General features: G+C 38.9%; 1 protein-coding gene and 1 long non-coding RNA gene across 3 annotated transcripts in view; one reads left to right on the forward strand and one right to left on the reverse strand.

The window, feature by feature from the left end:
• LOC123982519 overlaps positions 1–8,976 on the reverse strand; it is a 51,974-nt gene extending 42,998 nt beyond the window's left edge. Inside the window, exons 1-3 of one of the 2 annotated variants that reach the window (XR_006827995.1) lie at positions 8,716–8,976; positions 6,781–6,869; positions 4,919–5,042 (exon numbers count right to left, since the gene is read on the reverse strand). This is a non-coding gene — a long non-coding RNA (uncharacterized LOC123982519). Of the gene's footprint in view, positions 1–4,918; positions 5,043–6,780; positions 6,870–8,715 lie in introns of those variants that run through there. The other variant, XR_006827994.1, reaches the window with a different exon arrangement.
• The window catches only part of LOC123982515 (glutamate receptor ionotropic, NMDA 2C-like), a 32,025-nt gene continuing 18,589 nt past the window's right edge, over positions 8,118–21,553 (forward strand). The window contains exons 1-4 of the mRNA XM_046068078.1: positions 8,118–8,186; positions 8,739–9,079; positions 9,568–9,682; positions 17,048–17,259. Of these exons, the coding sequence (XP_045924034.1) occupies positions 9,572–9,682; positions 17,048–17,259 (323 nt within the window). The 5' untranslated portion in view covers positions 8,118–8,186; positions 8,739–9,079; positions 9,568–9,571. The remainder of the gene's footprint in view (positions 8,187–8,738; positions 9,080–9,567; positions 9,683–17,047; positions 17,260–21,553) is intronic.

A 21,553-nucleotide genomic window follows, 5' to 3' on the forward strand; every position in this document is an offset into this window, starting at 1 on the left:
CACACCCATGAGTCCTACTGTTGCACTGTGTGATATGTTCCTTCATTACAATGAACACACAATGTGCTTTATTTTTTACATCATTTACATCAGCCTGTTGCCGTACATACTAGAGCACCAAACATTTGCCTAAAACTACAGTGCAGTAAAGTTTTAGGGGGATTATTTTGCCTTTTTATAAAAGCAAAAGTATATTTGTGACCTATTTTAAGGATTTAGCACGCATTTGGGCCCATTGCTCTGGAAGCTGGAAAGTATTGACCATGGATATATGTAACAAATTTCATGGCAATTGATCAAATATCATAGTTCTAGGGAGTTTAAACCTGCACTCTGATGGAAGCAAACTGAAAGCTCTGTTTAAAGGCTGTCCCATATAATAACTTGACCTCACTGTGTTGTTCTGACTCGATACAAATGGCACCAGTGACTGTGACTATGGTTAAATTCACCTGCCTCCTCTGCTTGATGATTCATAAAAAACTCGCAAAACACACTGGACTATCTCAAAGTAAACACCAAACTTCAAATGTGTTTTTGAAAAGGTGACATTTTTGGTGAAAAATTATTTTCACAGGACATAAATACTGGCTTTTGTAAAACTTTTTGTAGTTTACTCGTTAGTACTTGTTAAATAATGAGGGTGTAGTAGAACATGTTGTTGTGGCTGCTGTGAAACATTGTGGGAGAGAGCAGATTAATTAACTACAAATGACAACTCTTGTCTATTATCGTGAAGCACTATTTAATCTCTCTGTTTCTGAGGGAAAACATAGTGAATGTTTGATCACACAAACCAGTTTTAGTTCTTTAGAGTCAAATAATAAGTGATCAGGGTTGTAAATGATGACAAAGTCCGGAATAAACAAAGCTGGCAGGTAAACGTGCCTTTTAAGTGTGCACAAGAAACTGTTGAGCTTGAGTATTCAAGCGTATAACATCATTTATTACTATTCAAAGCTGTCAGTAGAAGATCATATTTCAGGAGTTGCAGTCTCAGTCTAAGGCTGCAGGCTAAGGTCACACTCTGTGTTATTGGACCAAAGTGATGCAATGAGACAGACGCCTCTTATTGGATCACTGTGCAAGTTTCTTTTTTTGGCATTTGTTTCTGTGGCCAGACTGACCCGCTTTCTCCGTTTGTCCTTCTGTAGTTCTGTCTCTTCTCTCTCCGTCCCCTCACGTCTGTCTCTCTCCTGGCCTCATGGTCTAGAAACAAGAAACTCCATAAACAGGTCATGATCACTGGGAGTGAAAGTACGTTAATGGCTAGGCCACGTCCAAGCTTAACAGCGTGGCACCATAATTTCAGTAAGGTAGTCATTCAAGCTAATAATGCAATGGCTTTGCGTGGCAAAATTGAAGTAATTTGATTTGGGAGTGTTTGATTATATATCCAGGGATGCTGGAAAGGCAGGAAAGTTTCCCTCCACAATTGAAAATTAATCAGTTTAGCACTTCTGCAAACATAACGAGGTCAAGAAATGTTCACTTTACCACGGTAGAGCGTAATTATCTGTTAAAACAAACTGTGTTGACATGTAACAAGCGTACTCATCCACACTACTGCTGGGATTGTTTCTATTTAAAGGGTCAGTATACCTGACATCTGTCTCTGAGAAAAAATAATACCTATCCTCATATACCTACACTTTACATTTATACTCATGTGTCCATATATTGGATAGCCTAGTACAGAGGTCACTAATAGGCGGACCGCGGTCCGGATCCGGACCCAGCCGCCGTCCTCTCCGGACCGCCGACCTACAGCCCATTTATTATTGAGACTTACTACCTCGTGACGGAGCGTTTCTATTTTAACCCGCGCAGCTTTTCTAGCATTTACTGTACTGGTTTAGAGGACCAGGAAACTCACAGACCAACCGCATGTGCTCCAATCGTCTCATGTGACGCTGCTCAGCCAATCAAATCTGTGCATACCGAGGCTTGTGAGTCGAGTCCGCGAGATTCACCAGAGACGTTTTGGAAACACACCCGAATTGAGGAGACAGAAGATAAAAGAGATTTCACATGACTTTTAATCAAGAATGTACAGATTTTTACATGTACATTCCTCCCACGGGCAGTTCAAAACCAGAATATCTCATAGATCTCCAATATGCTAGCTGGAGCTCACGTTTCTCACTGAACAACAGAAAGTAGGAAAGTGGTAGCTCTGTAAGAGGAAATGAAAGAGAAGAGGAGGCATTACAGCTGTTCATTTGTTATGATGTGTTGAGTGTTTATTATAAAATTGGTTAAGACTACACTTCATCACTTCAAGCTACACTTTTTATTACATTTTTTCTAAAAATTAGGCACTTTATTTTACTTAAATTTAGAATTTATTATTTGAATAGTTATTATTTATTATCCCTCCAGTTTGATGTGAAAACTGACTGACTGAAATATTATTTGATTTGACAGTCCGTTGTTGACTAAAAACATGTGTTGATACAACTATAGGTTATAGTACTGAATGATAACGCAAGTTCGTCGTTTTGATGTTCCGGACCTTTGCTTCAGGAAATTTTCTCTAACTAGACCTCTTTGAAATCTAATTGAATACCCCTGATCTAGAGTCCATCTTTTTTCAAATGCATTTTCCACATTTCTTATTTTGTGAGTCAGTTTCTCCATATGTTGTGCTTCAATGTGATTCCCAGGATTTAAACAAAATGACTTTCTACAGAAGAAATAGTCCCATTCAGGGCCATAACTAAGGTTTAGGACACCAATGTCATGTCCTTAGGCTGATTCTGATACAAAGAAAATTCTGACCAAAAAAACAAGTAAATTATTATAAAAATGATTTTGTATTTACTGGGATTACATAAATACAGTAGTGTAAATTTAAAGTTGGGTAAACCTATAGCTAACCCATCACTAATGTTTAACTCCACAAAGGCTCAGTGTTACCACAGTTTTGTCTGCTGGTGGAGCTTTAGATATATTCAGATTCTTTAGCGAGTCTTACTCATTCTGTGAAAACTGTGGCTCCGGAAGGAGCTTTCAAAAGTCTGGGAAAATGACTCAAGTGACGTGACTTTTTTTTTTTCAAACTCAATCTGGGTTTAGGTTTGGAGACATTTTTAACAAGAGAGCCTGTGTTACACCTGTAGTGGAGTTGAAAGATCGGTGTGTTTAGCAGGCAGAGAGGATATTTCAAGTTGCATTATTGGAAGAGTAAGATCCAGTGTTTTGTATATCCAAAACATAGATTTGCAAAGTAATTATGGCCATCAGATACGTTTAGTGGTGTCAAAAGTATGGCTGCAGCTATCAATTATTTTAGTAATTGAGTGTACTACTGATTATTCCATAGATTCATCGAGTAATCGGATAAGAAATACTTTTGCTCTGCGTCATCAGTACCAGGGGCAGTTGTGTAACTCACATCACTGTACAACCCAAACTCACGGACTAACCAGTCTGAGAATAACAACAAACGCACGTTTATACACTTAAAACTAAGAATTGTGCCTTACCTTTGTTAGCCTTCATCTCAACTAACAATCAGAATTTACATTAAATAAGTTTGTTTTACAGTAGACACGCTGTGTCCAAGTAGAGGCTGACCTTGCAACTATATCATCCTGAAAACCAGCCTTTGATCAAAACCATGGACGGCAGCTGCCTGAACCAGCAGCGTAACATGTGATTGGCCCTGGTGAAATTATTTTTCTTGTGTGGCTCACCGCAAAAAGCGAGTTCCTGTACTCACAGGCATACAGACCGTAGGTACAGACACAGAATGATTCCACCCAATTGAAAACTTGCAGCCTTTGATCAGCACCACGGACAGCAGCCAAAGTGCCAAACGCAAATCTTACAGCCTACCCTCAACTCAAACCTGCTGTCTCCAACAGCAAAGCACAGCAACTCATTAGGCCTTCACAGTATGGCTGAATAGATGATGACATCTGATCACGATCCATGTGGCAATTATCGCTGTCCATTGTGGGCCTTTGTAATCAGTTGGGCCCGGTTGCACCGTCACTACTTACGCCACTGGCACTGCATATAGTTATGTTACAGAGTTATTTGAGTTTCTCGAAGAATCGTTTCAGCTCTAGTAAAAAAAAGTACAATATTTATAACAGATGTGTAGTTTAGAAGTAATAAGTAAAGGTTAATAATGATTAACAGGCACCTTCAAATGATACTAAAGCGTAGTTTTTGTGTCAACATACTGGACATGGAAGCTTGCATATGTACAAGCTTTACAAAAGAAGTGTAAAATGACATATACCGCACATCCGTAGATGTGTCTGAGTCCATATGTGAATGAGCATCTTTGCGTGCAACCTGCTTCTTGCTTGACCCACACCAGTCCTTCCGCCGAGGGGAGGTACAGCGCAGAGCTCTCCCCGTGGGAGGAGAGGAGTGTGTGAGCAACCACCATGTCCACTGTCTTCCTGTCACATTACCATACGCTCCTGCAGTAGGACTACTAATTACGTCTGTGTGTGACAGCCGCACTGCCAAGGTGGTGTGAACAAGATGGCTGGGAAGGTGGAGGACGAGGGAGGGGGGTGAACTCTGTCTTCACATGTGAGTGTATGAGTTTGAGAGTTGAACATGGAAAAGGAGGTAACTCGGTTGTAATTCTTGCTTGATTTTACTGTAACGAGAAAATTTGATAATTGGATAGTGATGAAACACTCATCGGCCCAATGGGAGTTCACCACATTATTTGATTGTTTAATAGCTGAGACAGAACTAATTGGATTTTGATGACACTTTTTCAAATGAAGCACCTCACCACTCCTCCGTCATATCAGAAGAAGTGGGACACTATAGCTGGCCAGGACTGCCAATACAGAGCCATTTTTTATTTATTCAGTGACAGCCTGACATGGTTGTGTACTGCTATTTTTAAAGCCATTCTGGTGAGCAGCCCAGTGGGTGGTCTGCTGGACTTTCAACAAGCTCAGACAGAGATAAAACTAGTAAAATTGAGTGAAAGAGGCCCTAGCTGTGATATTCCTGTGGTATTCCTCGGGCTGCACAGCTCTCTGGAGCTTTGCAGAGTCTCTGAGCTGTGGGAGAAGGAAGATCAACAGGAAGGAGAAATGACAGTTAAGTCACCTCTGAGACGAGACCAGACTGAGAAGATCTGAGACCTGGTCCCAATGGCACTTGACAGTTTAACACTATCTGCTCTCTGTCTCTCCTGCAGTCTCTTTCCGCCTCACTCTCTCATGCATTACTTCTCTATCTGCATAGGTGTTATGACATTCATATTACCTGATATGCGTTCTTGCACCAGCTCCCTGCCTGATATCGAATCAAATTCAGAATATTGCTACTTGTGCTAAACCTCTGCATGCTCTTGCACCTGCTTACATCACAGGTCTAGTTAGGCCCTTCAGCACCTTTAGGCCCCTTTGATCTTCCATCCAAGCACTGTCATTACACAGTCCCTCCCAAAAAGGGACAGGGCAGACTATTTCAATGATTTGGTTGAATCTGTAAAAATGATTTTCTAGTTTTACTGTTAGATTACACCTGCTTACTCCTGCTTCACATTGGAATTTAATAATTTAAAGACAACAATTTATATAAAACAACAATTATATGTAACCTGAATGTCTAAAAAACTTTCAGTTTCAACCAAATTTGACCCAATTTTGTCACAAATGTCTACACATCTTTTGACCTGCAAATCACCAAATCATCGCTGTGTATATATACCATACTTGTGATTCTTGATACATTTCTTTTATTGTTAGTGTTGCTTGCTGACCTCTCAGATAAGGTTAAACATTACGTCTAACTTACTTCTTTATCAGTTGATGAATTCTGCTCTTTCTGTCTATATCCAATCCCTTTCACAGTCTTTAAAAGTCCCCCTCCTCTCATCCCTATAGTCTAGTTTATTTGTATGCAATTTAAAGCACATTGGTTCAGCAGGCTCTAATAATGTCCATCATATCTGTCAACACACAAACACAGCAAAATCTTATGCAAAAGTATGTTAACACACACAGACACAACGTTGGACCACCGCTTCTTGACAGAAAGAGAGCAGCAGGACTGAGTGTTTGCAGTTTGCAGGCACTGAATATGGAAAATCAAAGCTCTATCGTTAAATGTGAGCAACATTAGAGGTGCAAATTGTAATGTAAATATTTATAATTATCATTCCTGTGGTATGGTATGATGCTGTGGGGTGCATGTGTGTATTTGACAGCTGTTTCCATCACTCCCAAGTAAACCAGGTTTATATTTATTTAACCAGACAGATATTTTTTAAGATTTTTTTAAACATTTCATAAAGCCAATTAATAAATTAATAAAGCCAATAAAGTGCCATTGTCTCACATAACCCCCCCCCCCCTTGTCACTTCTCATCAATTTAATTGGTTTAGGAAGGACGTTCCACTGTGTTGCTTATGTGACATTTAACGGACATGTTTTTACAAGTGGTAGTATGCTTTTTGAACAAGAGGACAAATTATTAAAATGCACTGTCTCTTAGTAGTGGCAAAGTTTCATCCAAATGTAAATGTTCTGCAGCAGTAAAAATGTTAAAGGTGCTGCTAAAATGAGGAGCAGCAGACCAGTTAATTTGAAAACCTTTCGTCAGTTTGCTTCTGTTGTGGCAGAAAGTTCAACACCATACTCGGACGAAATTCAGAGAAAAAATTGTCAAGAAACTGCTTTAAACCCAAGTGACAGCAAACATCCATCCTGCTGAAGGGCCTCTGAGTAAAACCAGTTCCGGTGATGCTATTGCGTCATTCACCTTTCACCCCTAAGAAACATTTCCCTCACCTGAATCCTTAAATCAGATTCTCCCACTCCTTACAGGCTGAGGGATCCTCCTTCTTGCAGATGGGAGCGTCTCTGGAGCAGCAGATTGTCTGCATGTTCAAGGTACAGAAACATGTTTCAGAGTTAGCCATAGTAAGTTACAATCAAACCTCATTTAAACAGTATTTGGGAAATAATCTGGGTTGTCATACCAAATGAGAGGAAAGAGCTTGACAACTGGGATTAATAACACCCTGTAGGGACATCCTAACAATCAGTGAGGGAATCCCTGATCCAAAGTTCTGGCCCGATTTCCACAATCCAGTACAATCTGTATTTATCGTAGATTATATAAATTCTCATGAGATTGGAGGGCTTGATGTCACTGATGTTTTGGGAGTCAACAGGATAATCTCTTCTTTAAATCTGTGATACCCTAACTTTTCCTCATCACCTAGTCAGAGCATTTCCTGAGAAACATCCCTTGTGAAATTGACAGGTATGTTTGTAATGAAAAATCAATTAGGATTTTAAAACTTTTAGTTTGAGTGTGTAAAAACAACACTTATTATGAGGGGTTATATCCTGGACACACTCATGTTTCTAGTCTTAATGCTAAGATAAGTTAACCAGCTGGCAGCCCCATATTTACAGTACAGATGTGAGAGTATTGATCTTGTCATCATCAGTCTTCACAAATTTATATTTGCTTCTTATATTATGAATATATGATTCTTTATTACCACATATTTTAACCTGTTATTATTTTCCTTCTTCGTTTCCATATATCCCCGTTTCAGCTCATGGAGGAGTATGACTGGGGCGAGTTTGCTGTGATCACCAGCTTGCTGCCGGGCTACGACACCTTTGTGGATATAGTTCAGTCCTACACAGATACCTCCTATTTCCTGTGGAATCTACAGGATATCTTGTCTCTGGAAATGTCTGTTGGGGCTAATGACGCAAGGACCAAGCGCATGCTGCAGCAGGTACAATGAGCCATAAGAATCCTGCATGGGCTTGCACAAGCTATTCTTAAATCCACATGTTTGTGTGTAAAATTCTGAAATTCTTAATATCTACTAGTTTCAAACTAGCTCTTTACACACCCTGAAGGAGGCTATTTGTGCCGCTACGAATGAGTGGTTACCCAGCTCCATTTTACATGCTACAACCATTGTCTATGTTTTTAGAGTTTCACCATGAAATTGCATGAAGTTGGCCTTGAATCTTTCTTTTTTTAGCACTTTACTAAATTGGGTTGCACCATTAAAACTTAAAAAATGTAGTAGTTTTGAAAACTGTTGCTAGGAGACATTGCTAGTGCTGTCCAATCTAAAGCAATCAACTTTGGCAAATTTAGCATAACTACCAAAAACTTTTTAGGGTTGGCAAACAATATATTGAACTGTCAATACATTTTAAATGTAGGTACGAGTTTATTATATTTATATCTGCATACATGAATAAATGTGTTTTAAAGTTAGTAGCATTCTGAATAACGTTATGCTAACGTAACCAGTCATTTAGTCTAATGTTATTGACAAAGCCGATTATTTTGAGAAAAGTCATTTAAAATCTTCCTTCTTTATATAATTTATTTTTAAAAAAGCATTTTGATGAAGTGTCAGGTCAGATGTGTGGACCATATTCCATACTTTTTATAGTATTCAATTGGGTAATATGTTATGAAGTTAACGTTAGCTGTGTCATTGTTCAGTTACAGTAACGTTAGCTACGCAACACCACTTGCAGTTCTATGTGTACATATTTAGTTACAACTTGTTTGTGTGAGACAATCTTCTGTCTTTTTAAATTGGTGAAGCTTAAATCTCCACAAAAACATTATAACTAGGCTTAAGTTTGAACTGAGGAACAGCTGGTGCTAACAGCTCCCAAAGACCTACAGTAGAGCTGCATGTTCAGGCTGTGTATTCTCTCTTTTCTGTGAGTTACCACTGAAAGACTTCCGTCTGCAGGTGGACTCTCAAGTCCTGCTGGCGTATTGCTCCTATGAGGAAGCGCAGTACTTGTTTCATCACGCAGCTGAGGTGGGTCTGCTGGGGCCTGGCTACATCTGGATCCTCCCCAGTCCAGCCGTGGGCAACCCCGACAGCCCTCCACCTGTCAGCTTCCCTGTTGGTGTTATTGGTGTGATTACGGACCAGTGGAGGAAGAGCTTGCGGCAGAGGGTGAGGGAGGGTGTCGCCATTGTAGCCAAGGGGGCTGAGAGCTTCAAGAAGCAGTATGGTTTTATTCCTGAGGGACACGGTGACTGCAACAAACCAGCTAAACACTCAGACAACAATACTCTGTTCAGGTGAGGCGTGCTTTTGTCAGCGAAAACACAATCTGTATAAATTGTTCCAGACAATTCCTATTAGAGTGATCATTACTAATACATGGACAGAAGTGCACAACTTTAGCTTTAACACTTTTCATATGACTTCACCAGTACAGTTAAAGTATTTTGCACTTCATTTACTTGTGGTCTGAAATGCAAATTAATCTTGATTAATTATTCATAGGCCAGTCTGTCATGGATGTATACCTCAACAGACAGCAAAATCACTCAGTAGGAACACACTGCCATCCACCAATCAACTGCCTCTATCATCCCTTAATGAGCTACTTCCAGTCTCCTACGTTAGATTAAGACCTCTCAGGGGAGTTTTAGGTTTAATTAAGAGGTGATCATTGTGTGTGTTTATCTCTGTAAATGAATATGCAAATTCTCGTGTTATGTAGACTCAAAGTCCTTGATTGCATACTGCGGAACTTCATATGACTATATTCTGTGGGTTGTAGGCACATGCTGAATGTGACGTTCGAAAGGAGAGATCTGTCATTCAACAACCGAGGCTTCCTCTCCAACCCTTCAATGGTCATCATCGCTCTGGACCGGGAGAGACTCTGGGATAAGGTACTGGGTGCCAGAAACGGAACAATAAAAATATACTGGCTCTGATAGCATTGAACCAATGAGGTGTTTGTCCTGTTATGTGCTCACATACTGCATGGCATAGAGTGCAGTGTAATTACAACTGTACCGAGGACCGGCATGAGTTGGCACAGTAAGCTGTGACATAACAAATCTGATAAGGAAAAAATACATCAAATACATTATGAACATTATGAAGAGTACTGAGGCTGGAGTGTTTTATAGATAATTAAGATAACTTTAATTTTAGGGTCCAGGTTATTTTAAGGGGAACAGGTTTAAAAGAGCACACCTTCCCCCTCCCTATTATTATATTGAGTTGGTTAACAATAGCTATTGGCCATGTCGTTTTTACCGCCACTTTTTTTGTGTATTGTTGTAAAGACCCATATAAATACAGTCCATTCACAGCACTGACCACAAAGAGGTTACAATGGCAGGGCAATTTCAGTTATCTACAATTTCAATTTAAAAACATCTTGTCAGTCACTCAGAAACAAAGAGCAAAAACACCTACAATATTTTTCAATCTGAGTTCTGCACAGGCCTGACATTTTGACCCAAAATGAACCAGAACTGTTTTAAAGATCTATTTTAGAGGCCCTGAAATCCTCTTTATTCACCCAGCTTCTTACTAAAGGCAACATGACAACACACTGTTTTTTTGCAAAAGTTGGAATACATTTGGTTATTTCACATGAGAGATTTCAGTCAGAAAACACTGATGTCAAGCACTATATTTCAGGCAATATTTCAGTCTAAATGTAATGACACTTGTGATGTTGTTTGCTTATGTTACCTGGCCACTGTCAGTCAAATGTGATCAAATCACTCTCACACAATCCTGATAATGATTGTTTGATAAGATTGATAATGAGATTCAGCTTTTGAGCGCTAATGAACAATATCTAAGGGTGTTTTTTTCCAAACTTCAAATTAAAATGCTGCTTATTTAATCATTAATATTTAACATTGCAGAGAAATATGCTCAAGTTGAAGCCAAGTTTTCAGGGGCTTTAAAAAATTAAGCTTATGTCCATACATATACAGAGACATACAAGCGATGGGTAGACTGTCAATACTTTAATAGCGCAATAAAGACACGGTCTGCTGTTGTCAGCCTTTCTATTACGAAGTTACTGAACCAAATGTAAATATAAAGATATAAACATATATCCTTATATGTAAAGTAGCTCTCACCTGGCATTAGTTAGCTAACCATCACACCCAAATTATCTTTTCACCTCTCCCCACTGGTAAAACACTCAAGCTGATGATACACGGGGCAACTTTTTGAGCAATGTTGCTGGGCAGTCTTGCTAGTGGCAAGTCCGGCTATGTTTTGAACAGATAGGAGCGGTGTGAGGCGGGTGGCGGAATGGTGGGGGAAGGGGATTACGGTAGTAATCTTTACTCATTATCATTGATGGCAACGTTGCCCTGCACGATTGCTCTAAAAGTTGCTCCGTGTATCATCAGCTTCAGGCTCAATTAGTAAGCAACATCTGCACTGACTCAAACTTTGTCTTGATGTGTGGAGAACATGATGACAAAAAGTTCAATAAAATTCCCTAAATCTTTAATTCCGAAACAACAGAACTACTACTAACAGTGATTCTCAAAGTCTACAATTGTGTACCTCCCCAAGACAACACTGAGACAACTATTTTACCATTTAAAGTCTGCAGAATTAGCTAACAGCAGTTCATGTTTACAATGCAGCCATGGATTTACAAACAACAATCACTGGATTACTATGATACTGAAGTACTTTAAAAATGTGATAATGATATCCTCAGAAAGTATAAGTCACACTGAATCAAAAAATATGTGTATCATGCCTGTGTGTTCAGATTTAACTGTTTAACTGAGTTATGACTTTAAGGAGAGGGTACAGTTTTGGGCACATTATGACAATCTGTTTTAAAGAGGTGATATTTTGCTTTTTCCTTTTCCTTTATTGTGTCATGTACCCCTATTTGTGCATGTAATAGGTTTGAAAAAGCCCAAAGTCGACCCAAAAGTGTGTTACCGTCTCCCGTAGAAAAAAAGTGCTCCTGAACTGCCTGAAAACAGCTCTTTTTTTCCATTATCATGTTGCATCACGTCTTTAAACGCGTCAAATTGCTCGCTTAGCGTCTAGTCAGACACACCCTCAAAAACACCAGTGAGCTGCAGCACACACTGTGACAAGACGTCCGCCTGCTGCCTACCTTCAGACCCACACTTTACTGGCTTTTCAGGAACCGTCCTACTCTGCTTCTGATTGGCTAGTAGTCCTTAAATAGGTACTGTGCATGTGCAACTCGGTCAACACACAGGGTGAATTGAGGTGCTGCAGCACGACAAAAAATATTGTGTTTTTGAAAATGAAACCATGTAAACCTATTCTGGTACAACCCCTAAATAAAATAATGAACCTGAAAATAAACATAATATTACCACTTTAAACTTCCTTAATTGTCTCTGTGGGCTGTGTGCGTAGGTGTCAGTCACACTGGGGACGCTGGGGACATGGCCCCACCACATTTTGAAATGGCTGATTTTGTCCCCATCACTTTATGAAAGCATTTGTTAAAAATGTTCTGGAAAAATAGCTTGCACAAAGAAATGTTAACTAACAAATGAAAATGCTTTGAGAAAGGTTTATTTGCACAATAAGAATGCAATGTAGTTTTAATATAGAAGAAACAAATGTGCATTGTCCAAAAAAAGTCATTTAAGATATATTTTTTTATTTATGAATTGTCACATGCCAGCTGAATTTTTTGTTTACCTTTATATAAAAAAGACATTTCCACCGTAAATTTGAGCAGAAAATGTCTCCAAAATGCAGGAAATTATGTGTTTAATGATCCAGTTTTCTGAGGGAGAACCCCCAGACCCCATGTTCATATATTTCAGCATTTCATATTTCTTCAAAATAGTGTGAAAAATCTTCTTGTCTTGTTCTCGTGCGTCGTCTCATGACGACGTTTTTCTTAGGTTGGACAGGTGTGTGAAACGGTGTTCACGAGAGAGAGAGAGGGGAATCAATACAGCTCCTTAATAAAAATGATTTTAAATACGAATAGTAAAAATTTGGAAAATCAATATGTGGCACGTTGATAATTATCCAAATTATAGACTAATTATGGGAAACACTGCTTTCCCTGCCACCCCCCTTTCACCCCCAAACAAAGCAGTCTCCCCCGACTTTTTAACTAACATCATATTCATAACAGCAGCAGGAGTGTAGTTTTTACGAAGCATATAGCCTAACACAAGTGGCTGAAATAAAAAAATAAAGCAAGTAAATCCGGACTTTTAAACAGCTGTTTTTCTACACATGTAGCCTATTTATAAGAGCAGTAGCCTATTCAATAGTTAAAAAACGTTACGTTAACACCGCTCTAGCTCTCCTGACGAGTCCAAGCATCAGTGACAGAAGCTGCTGGAGTTTCTTTCTCTAAGTTTCACGCTGCTGTGCTGCTTCAGCAGATGCTTCAATAAATCAGATGTAGAAATGTTCGCGGTTGAAAGCTTTTTGCTGGTCGCACAGAGTTTACACTCGATGACTATGTTCTTTGCATCTTAGACTGTGACACAATAATGGCAGCAGCTACTTACAGCTGTGGACAGAACGCCTCTCCTCTCTCGTTCTCCTTTCTTCATTTAGTGTTTGGCTATCAGCGGACATGAACAACAAAGTCCGGTGGATTTACATCAAGGATGGTGCGTTCACTAACGAGTAACACAGCATTACATGCCTTAGTAACTAGTAATAATATTACCATTTTAGAAAAGTAATTATTTACACTACTAATTAATGGGAAAAGTAATATTATTACAGTAACGCTTTACTAGTAACGCGTTACTGCCCAACACTGTGCATTGGAGATGTCAAGATGCATTTTGGAAAAAGCAAGAAATTAAAAGCTGATGGGGGATAGTGGATTCATTAAAAATCTAAACTCAAACAATGGAAGGCAAAATAACTCGTAGCATTCCCTGAACCTCACCAATAAGTGCTTTTTGAAGGTACAAGTGTAGGTGTAATTTCACATCAATAATGTGTCTGTTTCCTGTTGAAGCCATATCACTCCCTTCATGGTCACCATGCACAGCAATTTTAGAGTATTTTCCACACACACACACACACACACACACACACACACACACACACACTTTTCAAAGCACAAGGGGTGTATTGGAAAAGTGCAAATAAAAAGAGAGAGAGACCTGAATGTAATCTCACTGCTACAGTTGAACTCATTTATTTCTACCCCGGCAAGACCAACCTACTTTATCAATGTCACCTCCTGGCTGGTGTGTATGTATGGTGTGTGTGTGTGTGTGTGTGTAAGAACATGGACGACATGTAATTGTGCTGAAGTGGTGTTTCGCTTGTATGTGTGTGTAGATCTGAAAGTCGCACACAATGTCCCTGTGTTCAGGTGTGATGTGGATATACTACTGCTGTTCACACACACTATTGACAACAAGAAGTTGACACCCCTTAAAACAACCGTGATTCTGTTAATCTCTCCTTTTCACTCTGTCCTTATTACAGCCTGATCTCTCACTACAAGTTCTTCTCCTCCTCTTCGTGTCATGTAGCTCAGCTGTAATTACGGCAGGTTGTGGTGTACTTGCTCTTCTCAAGTCTCTGTCCTCCATCGTGACACCCCGACAGTTTAACATTATGTTCTTCCTCTTCTTCTTCTGATGGGTGCTGCTGGGTGACATTTTTGGCAGGAACGCCCCCTTTCTCTGCAGGGCCCCTCTAGTTCTTCCTCTCTCCTCCCATTTTCCTCTTCTTCCCACCTCTACTATTCCACCAGTAGAATCAACATGGATAATAATAATAATTTAAAGGCTTAAGCTGCCAATATTATGTAAAAAAAAAAGTTACTTGCAAAGAATAATCACCTGACTTTACAGTTCCTCTCATGTATACGCTGCTTTTTAACACCTTCCAGCTCAGTGTTCAGCTGTCTGTCCTGTAACAATTTTGTTTTGGTTCACTCTCACTGCTCTCATCAACCTAATTTCTAGCAGGAGCAGGCAGCTGTTGTCAGCTGTAAACCCGATCAGCACCAGACAAGAGGGTGACATGGGAGTGGGTTGTCCCATCCTGCTCCCACAAAAATAATCCTTTCCTGTCCGAATCCCATGACAAAGTAAAAGAAAAATTCCTGTCTCCTCCCAATCCAAGAAGAATGATTCCCATCCCATCCCAACCCAGATAAAAATACAAGACAACAGTATTTTATAATAGTGTTACTCATATTAGAAATGCATATTTATATAAAAACAGACGTATGATTCCCGTCCAGGCTCCCATTGACTTTTTTCCCCGTGACCCACATAACTCCAGCCTCTATACCAAACGGCAGATAGAGTTAGGGACTAGCTGGTGAATTTAGGAGCTAAAGAGACAGATATTTGTCTTAGGAGTTGGCAAAGACCAAAAACAGAAGAAGAAGAAGAGTGGATCAAAAAGTGTATAGGTTTTTAAAAGAGACAACACACCACTTATGGAAATAATACAACCAAATATTTTGTAGCCAAAAACAGAAAAAACCTGCATTTCATTGGCATGGTGGCAGATGTCTCTGCAGCAGATATCTAAAAATGTCACCAAATAAAACTGAAACTATCTGCTCAGCCACATACAGCTAGGGATAAACAGGGTTCTTTTGGGGCAAACTAGCACTTTAAATGGGACTTAAGACCAACAAACAGAAGATGCTGTGTTGATGGGGACATGTTGCTTTAGGTATCAGTAAGACAATAAAATATTTTCCATTATAAATGAATGATAAATCAATTTATATATTCAAAAACATGATTTTTATAAAATTAGCTTAGGTCTGTAAATCTTTTGGTTTCAAACATTTTAAAAGGACAACAGCTGTATATTTTCAGGTACATTACTTTGAATTGGCTTGTGTTGTGAAGACGTATCACATCTATAAAAATAAAAAAATACATTTAACAATGCATTTAATTTGATTTCTAACATGGAGTGAACGTGAGAAGGACAGGCTGATGACAGAGCTTCTGCTTTAGATGCTCGATTGAAAAAAAAGACAGATTGAAATGATTGATCTTCACAACTGGCATCTCTGCGATTCTGTGATTCACAGATGGCGCAGAGAAACAAATTACCGTCCTGCACATCATACTGTACCTTCATGCAGATTTGTAAATCATCCATGTATGATGAAGGAAGAGTTCTAGTATCAGTGAGCAGGAAAACAAATCAAGAGTTGGTATGAAAAAGACTCATTAAAGCTGTGAGGGAGTGAGTTTCACATGCAGTAAGTGCAGCGCTGGCTGAGCTCAGCACGGTTCATTAGGTTGGGTTGATGTGACAAACAGCCCTGGCTCTCACAGAGAGGGTTTCACTGAGCTTAGTGCAGACATCGATAGGATTATTCATTGTGTGATGTGACATTTTACATCTACTGCTTTTTATTCAATAGTTACCTTTCTACCACCATTGTCTGTCAGCATGTCTGTTTGTTTGGTTTATTAGCACAAAACATTTTTTTTTCCATTTTAGATGCACAAAGACATAAAAAACTAATAATAATCAGCACTAATCACATGAACAGTTCCCATTTATAAACAGTGACAGTTCAATTTGTTTGTTCAGTTGAAAATTAATAATTGAATAATCAGTCAACAAAATGAACACAGATTGAACGCAACACATGCTTAGATGTATTATAAATGTGATGCGGCCAGTTTTCTCTTTGTTTTAGTTTCTGGCTTTTTTTTTTCGAACTCAAAGACTTTTAAGTCTCCTCAGTATGCATTAATGAACTCTACTCCTCTTTCATCTTCTAATCTTCTTCCTCCAGGTCAGCACATGCAAATTTTCTTTCATATATATATATAAATAAATAAAAAATCATTCATCCTGTGAAGCAGGGAAAGACAAGACAGGTGAAGAGAGAAGGGGTTGACATGCAGAGAAGGTCACGGCTGAGATTCAAACACACATGCAGTGGTGGAAGAAGTATTTAGATATTTTACTTAAGTAAAAGTAGTAATACCACGGAGTACAAATATACCATTTCAGAAAAATATTTAATTATATTATTAGACTTAATTTGTGATGCATTAATGTGTAAGCATCGCTAATGTTGGTAAAGGTGGAGCTAATACCAGCTACTTTATACTGGGTAGCTTAATCTGTAGCAGTATCATAATGTATTAGTTGATTTATATTTTTTATCAACAATGTGAATCTGAAGTGAATGGTGATTGCCTCAGAACTGTACTTGAGTAAATGTTTTTAGTTACACATGTACATGATAACAATTAGTTTTTTTCTCTCTTACCCTTGCTCTCTAGGTGGGTACGTACGCTCGAGGGATCCTTCAGGTTCGCTACCCGGTCTGGCCTCGATATGGCAGCTTCCTGGAGCAAGTGTCTGATGACCGTCACCTGACCGTGGCCACGTTGGAGGAGCATCCCTTCGTAATGGTCGAGAACGTGGACCCGGGCACTGGCACATGCGTCCGCAACACAGTGCCCTGCAGGCACCAGTCCAATCGCACAGAAAGGTACACACAGCAAGACAAAAAGAACGCTCAGAGGTTGTTACGTTTTCACAAATATGTAGATGTCAGCATACGCATGTGATTGACACGTAAACAAAAACATGCAGACAACATATAAGGCTGGGGATTGGACACCAATACTTTTTTGGTACCTACAGGTAAGGTTTGTAATTTTGTTGACTCACTGGCTGCAAGATGGGTCTAATAAAACCTTGGTCATTATCTTTGGTCTCTGGTCATCAACTGTACAACATCAGTTTTAGAACCACCTACTGTGAAGCCGGTCTTCAAAAGAGACGTAGTAGAATCACGGTAACGTGCCACTGTATTGTGTGTCTTGTTGTGTTCTGACTGGTTGGTTTGTAAAGCAACAACAGTTACATTGACACATTTCTGAAACGGTGGGCGTGTCTCACAGTACGATCTCGAATTGCCGTTTTTGATTGACGACCAAAGATTTCACCATGTTTCACTCACACTGTAAACTCTTGGCTTGGACAGCCCTATATTGCCTTTGCTCACTTGTACTGGAGCTTTCAACCATATCACAGTGTCCTCATCAGCAGATTCAGTTTGCTCTGTTGCCATGGAACTGTGGTTCAAACATCCCATGATTCCCAAGCATCCCTTCATGCCTGTCGACCTAAAAGTTGAGCTTGACAGTTCATTCTTGACTTTGGAAACAGCAGCTGACAGCTAAAGGTCCATTTATGCCAGAAGCTCCAGAACGAGACAGTGAGTGGACCTAGAGTTGAGATTGTTTTGTAAGCTGCTGTTTTTAAGGTGAAGAATGAAGTGCGTCGAGCTCAATTGTTTATTATTTGATGAGAACGTTCCTGCTTTGAATAGAAACTTAGCTAATTTTAGACAGTTTTGTTGAGGCAAAGTTGTCGTTTGGTTGCCAACATTTAACATTTGAGGGCTTTAGCTTCTTTAATAAAAGTTTCAGAACAACATATTATATGTTTTTCAAAGTAAAGTAAAGGATGATTTTGGTATTAGGAGTATAGAAACCTTTTAAATGATACCTCGTCCAACACTAGGGATACCTTTATGGTATCGACCGAAACAGCCCAGTATTGAGTAGAATCAAAATGTCTCCAGTCAAACCAGTACTTCAATCGATACCTAGGCCTACTTTTTGTAACCAGATTGCAGCAAAAATGTACATTGTTACATGCAAGCAACAAACTGAAAGAAAGAGAAGAGCACGCCTTTTTTTTCCTTATGTGCTTGCACAATAGACTGTATAAAAAAATGCCTGCATGCGCCAAGATCATGTGAGATTTTAACAGCCGCTCACCTTATGTTGCAGTCTCAGGCATGTTAGACACTGTTGCAAGTTTATCACCAAAAGCTTGGCTTTCTGTTGGTTTCATCTTCTGGTATCATTTAACACTCTGTACATTTTTATTTGCTATTCACATCACTTGTCACTGATCGATCGCTGCGTTCCATCACATCAATGAAACACTTTTGTGGCGCAGCAGCCATCAGCTGATTTTACTCACGGAGCCTCCGGCTGCGGCTGCTTCAGGTGTAATTGGTTTGATCGGCTGGATGTGCAGCCTCTCTTTTCCTCTGTTTGTGTCTTTAGTGTAGTTTAGTGACTTGTTTAAACAGACTCCTTTTTCGTTTACTTGTGACTGTTGTTTTTGGAGGAGGTCTGCGACTCACCAATAAAGGAAAAAGCACTCGCAGAGAGTTTATTGATCGAGAGTTAACAAAATAATTTTCAATTGTCTACTTTCAACACACGTATCCAAAGAATACCTTAAATTCGTTTCCCACAACTTATTTGGTCACTAAACTATTTCACTCCTCCTCCCTCATTCAAATATAAAAAAACTCACAAGCTGTGTCTTTCCCCATATAATACTACCCGTTACCTACTTAGCATGAGGAGTGATCTGATACAATTTCCCAATACTTTTTATTGTAACAGTTATTTTAAACAAGAAAAAAAATAGATAAACTAGCTTGTCTATAACAACACTAAAAATAATATTAGGCTACCGATCAACTACTATGGCTTCAACAGGTGGCATTTTATGCAAGGTATCGAATGAAGTACTCAATTGGTATCGGAATCACTTTGTGGGTACTGGTTTTGGTACTGGTATAAAATTTTAAACAATACTCAACCCTATCCGACACACAGATATCTGCACCCTTCCTCTCCCTCTCTGTTTATCTGCCCCAGTTTAGTTCTGAGTAGACACTGCAAACCTCCACTCTTCATTAAACACAGCGTAATTGTGTGTGCTGAGTGTCTGAGTACTTTAAAAACACACCTCCGGTGTCAAATACAGATCGCAGCATGGCAGGATACAGCCATTAAACAGCTATTACCTCTGACTACCTACAACCACTCGCCATGAATACACAATGTCTTCATTATGTTCCAACAACCACAGACAACAGAAGTACAAGTCTGTTATAAATGTGATTGCAATCTGTTGTAAAACTAGTGTCAACCACTTCGTCAGCTCAGCTTTATTGTTTCCATACAGGGATGTTTAACCGCAGGAGACTAAACACATAATATTTTATAACTAATGGGGAAACGTGATTCTAATCTAAAATTTATGGTCGTTTTTAGTCTGGCCTGAAATCACAGTTTAGCTGATCACTAAGTTAACACAAATAAGACTATTTGCTGGAGTCATTACCATACCCCGGTAAAATAGTGGATGTCCTTTGAGATGAAAAATGGGAACTCAAAATACAACTGCCTGAACAATTTCAGTGACTGAAAATAATGTGGCTTAAATGTTTAGCGAGCCAACGTGAAACCCTAAAACAACTCATTCTAAATCCCATTGACATTGATTGCATATATAACTGAAAATTCAACTGGAACATAATCTTACTCAACAGTAGTGGTTCACTCCATATGTCCACATAAGGATGGTATTTTATTTAATTTAAAAAAACAACAACAAACATCTGATACTGGTGTTTATTCAATACTTCTGTGGCTCATGGTAAACACCATTCCCCATTAGCCCTGGACCATCATGGGTTAAATGTCACAGCTTGACTGAATAAGTGAGTTAAAGCCCAGTAGCATGCTTTGTTTTTCAACAAGTCTGTCATTTGTCCATGGAACGACACGTTTTCTAAACAGATGCCCCTACCAACAGGACGACACCATCTCTCTGTGCTTTCAAGCAAGCATTACAAATCACTGTTGAAAATAACAAATCTGTTTTATTATGTGACAGCTTCATATAACGTTCCATTAAGGTTTAGGGGGAAAAAATCATGGTTTGTGTTAAAATGATTCCATTAATGTTAGAGAAGCTTCATCGTCTTGGTTACAATAATAAATTCGAGGCTAAGGTTGTGCAATGATCGTGGTCATGCTTAAATAAGAAAGAACGTTAGCTGTCGCATGGTGGGTTTGTTTATTTGTTTATATATATAACTCATTTGTGATTTTACTTACTTCACTTACAGATACGTTTTTAAATGATTATCATAAATTTTCATTAAAAAATTCCAAAAGGATTTATAAAAAGTAAGTAACGCTGCAGGATCATTTGAGAGTTGATATGAAGTGATATTTGAGACAAGTGTGGCCTATAAAACTTTCTCCTCTTCCTTAATGTTGGTATAATGAGTGAGAAGTGGCACACATGTTTCTGATCACAGACATATTAGCGTCTTTTCTTCCTGGATCTGCTAAGATGGTGTTAATGAATAATAACTTCTTACCTATTTCAAGTAGTTTTCATATGTTGTGTGTTCATCATCATCTACTGAAATGCTAATAGTATGTTATGAAACCTTCTTACGGTTTTCTTTATGATGTATATCCATATATTAACACATTTATTGAGACCAGATTAGGTTTCTAAAAGCTTTTTGCTGCATTTTCTGTGGACAAGATTTGAATCTCCCGACCAGCAGCTGGAAAAGGTAACAGCCCATAAACAAAATATTCAACTGCAACTGTTTTTTGGTTTGTGAAAATCAGCAGAGAATTACTTCTTTCAAGAATCTGTTAATCATCTGTGATTGTGACCAGAGGACACACATATTTGTTCAGCATACAATATATAGAGATGCAGGGATCAGATGCAGGGATGAACAGACTTTAAATTCCTGCACCTGTTAATGCACTGCAAAAAATGACCTCTCAAAAACAAGAAAAAAAAAAAGCAATAAAATGGGGGAAATATTACTTAAAATAAGCAAAATTATCTGCCAACAGAACAAGAACACTTCACTTGCTACTTAAGGACAAAAAAACTTGAAACAAGTGAAATTCTCTAACATAAAAGCTGCCTGG

The sequence above is a fragment of the Micropterus dolomieu genome, linkage group LG14, assembly GCF_021292245.1.
Source record: "Micropterus dolomieu isolate WLL.071019.BEF.003 ecotype Adirondacks linkage group LG14, ASM2129224v1, whole genome shotgun sequence".
Classification (NCBI taxonomy): Eukaryota; Metazoa; Chordata; class Actinopteri; order Centrarchiformes; family Centrarchidae; genus Micropterus; species Micropterus dolomieu.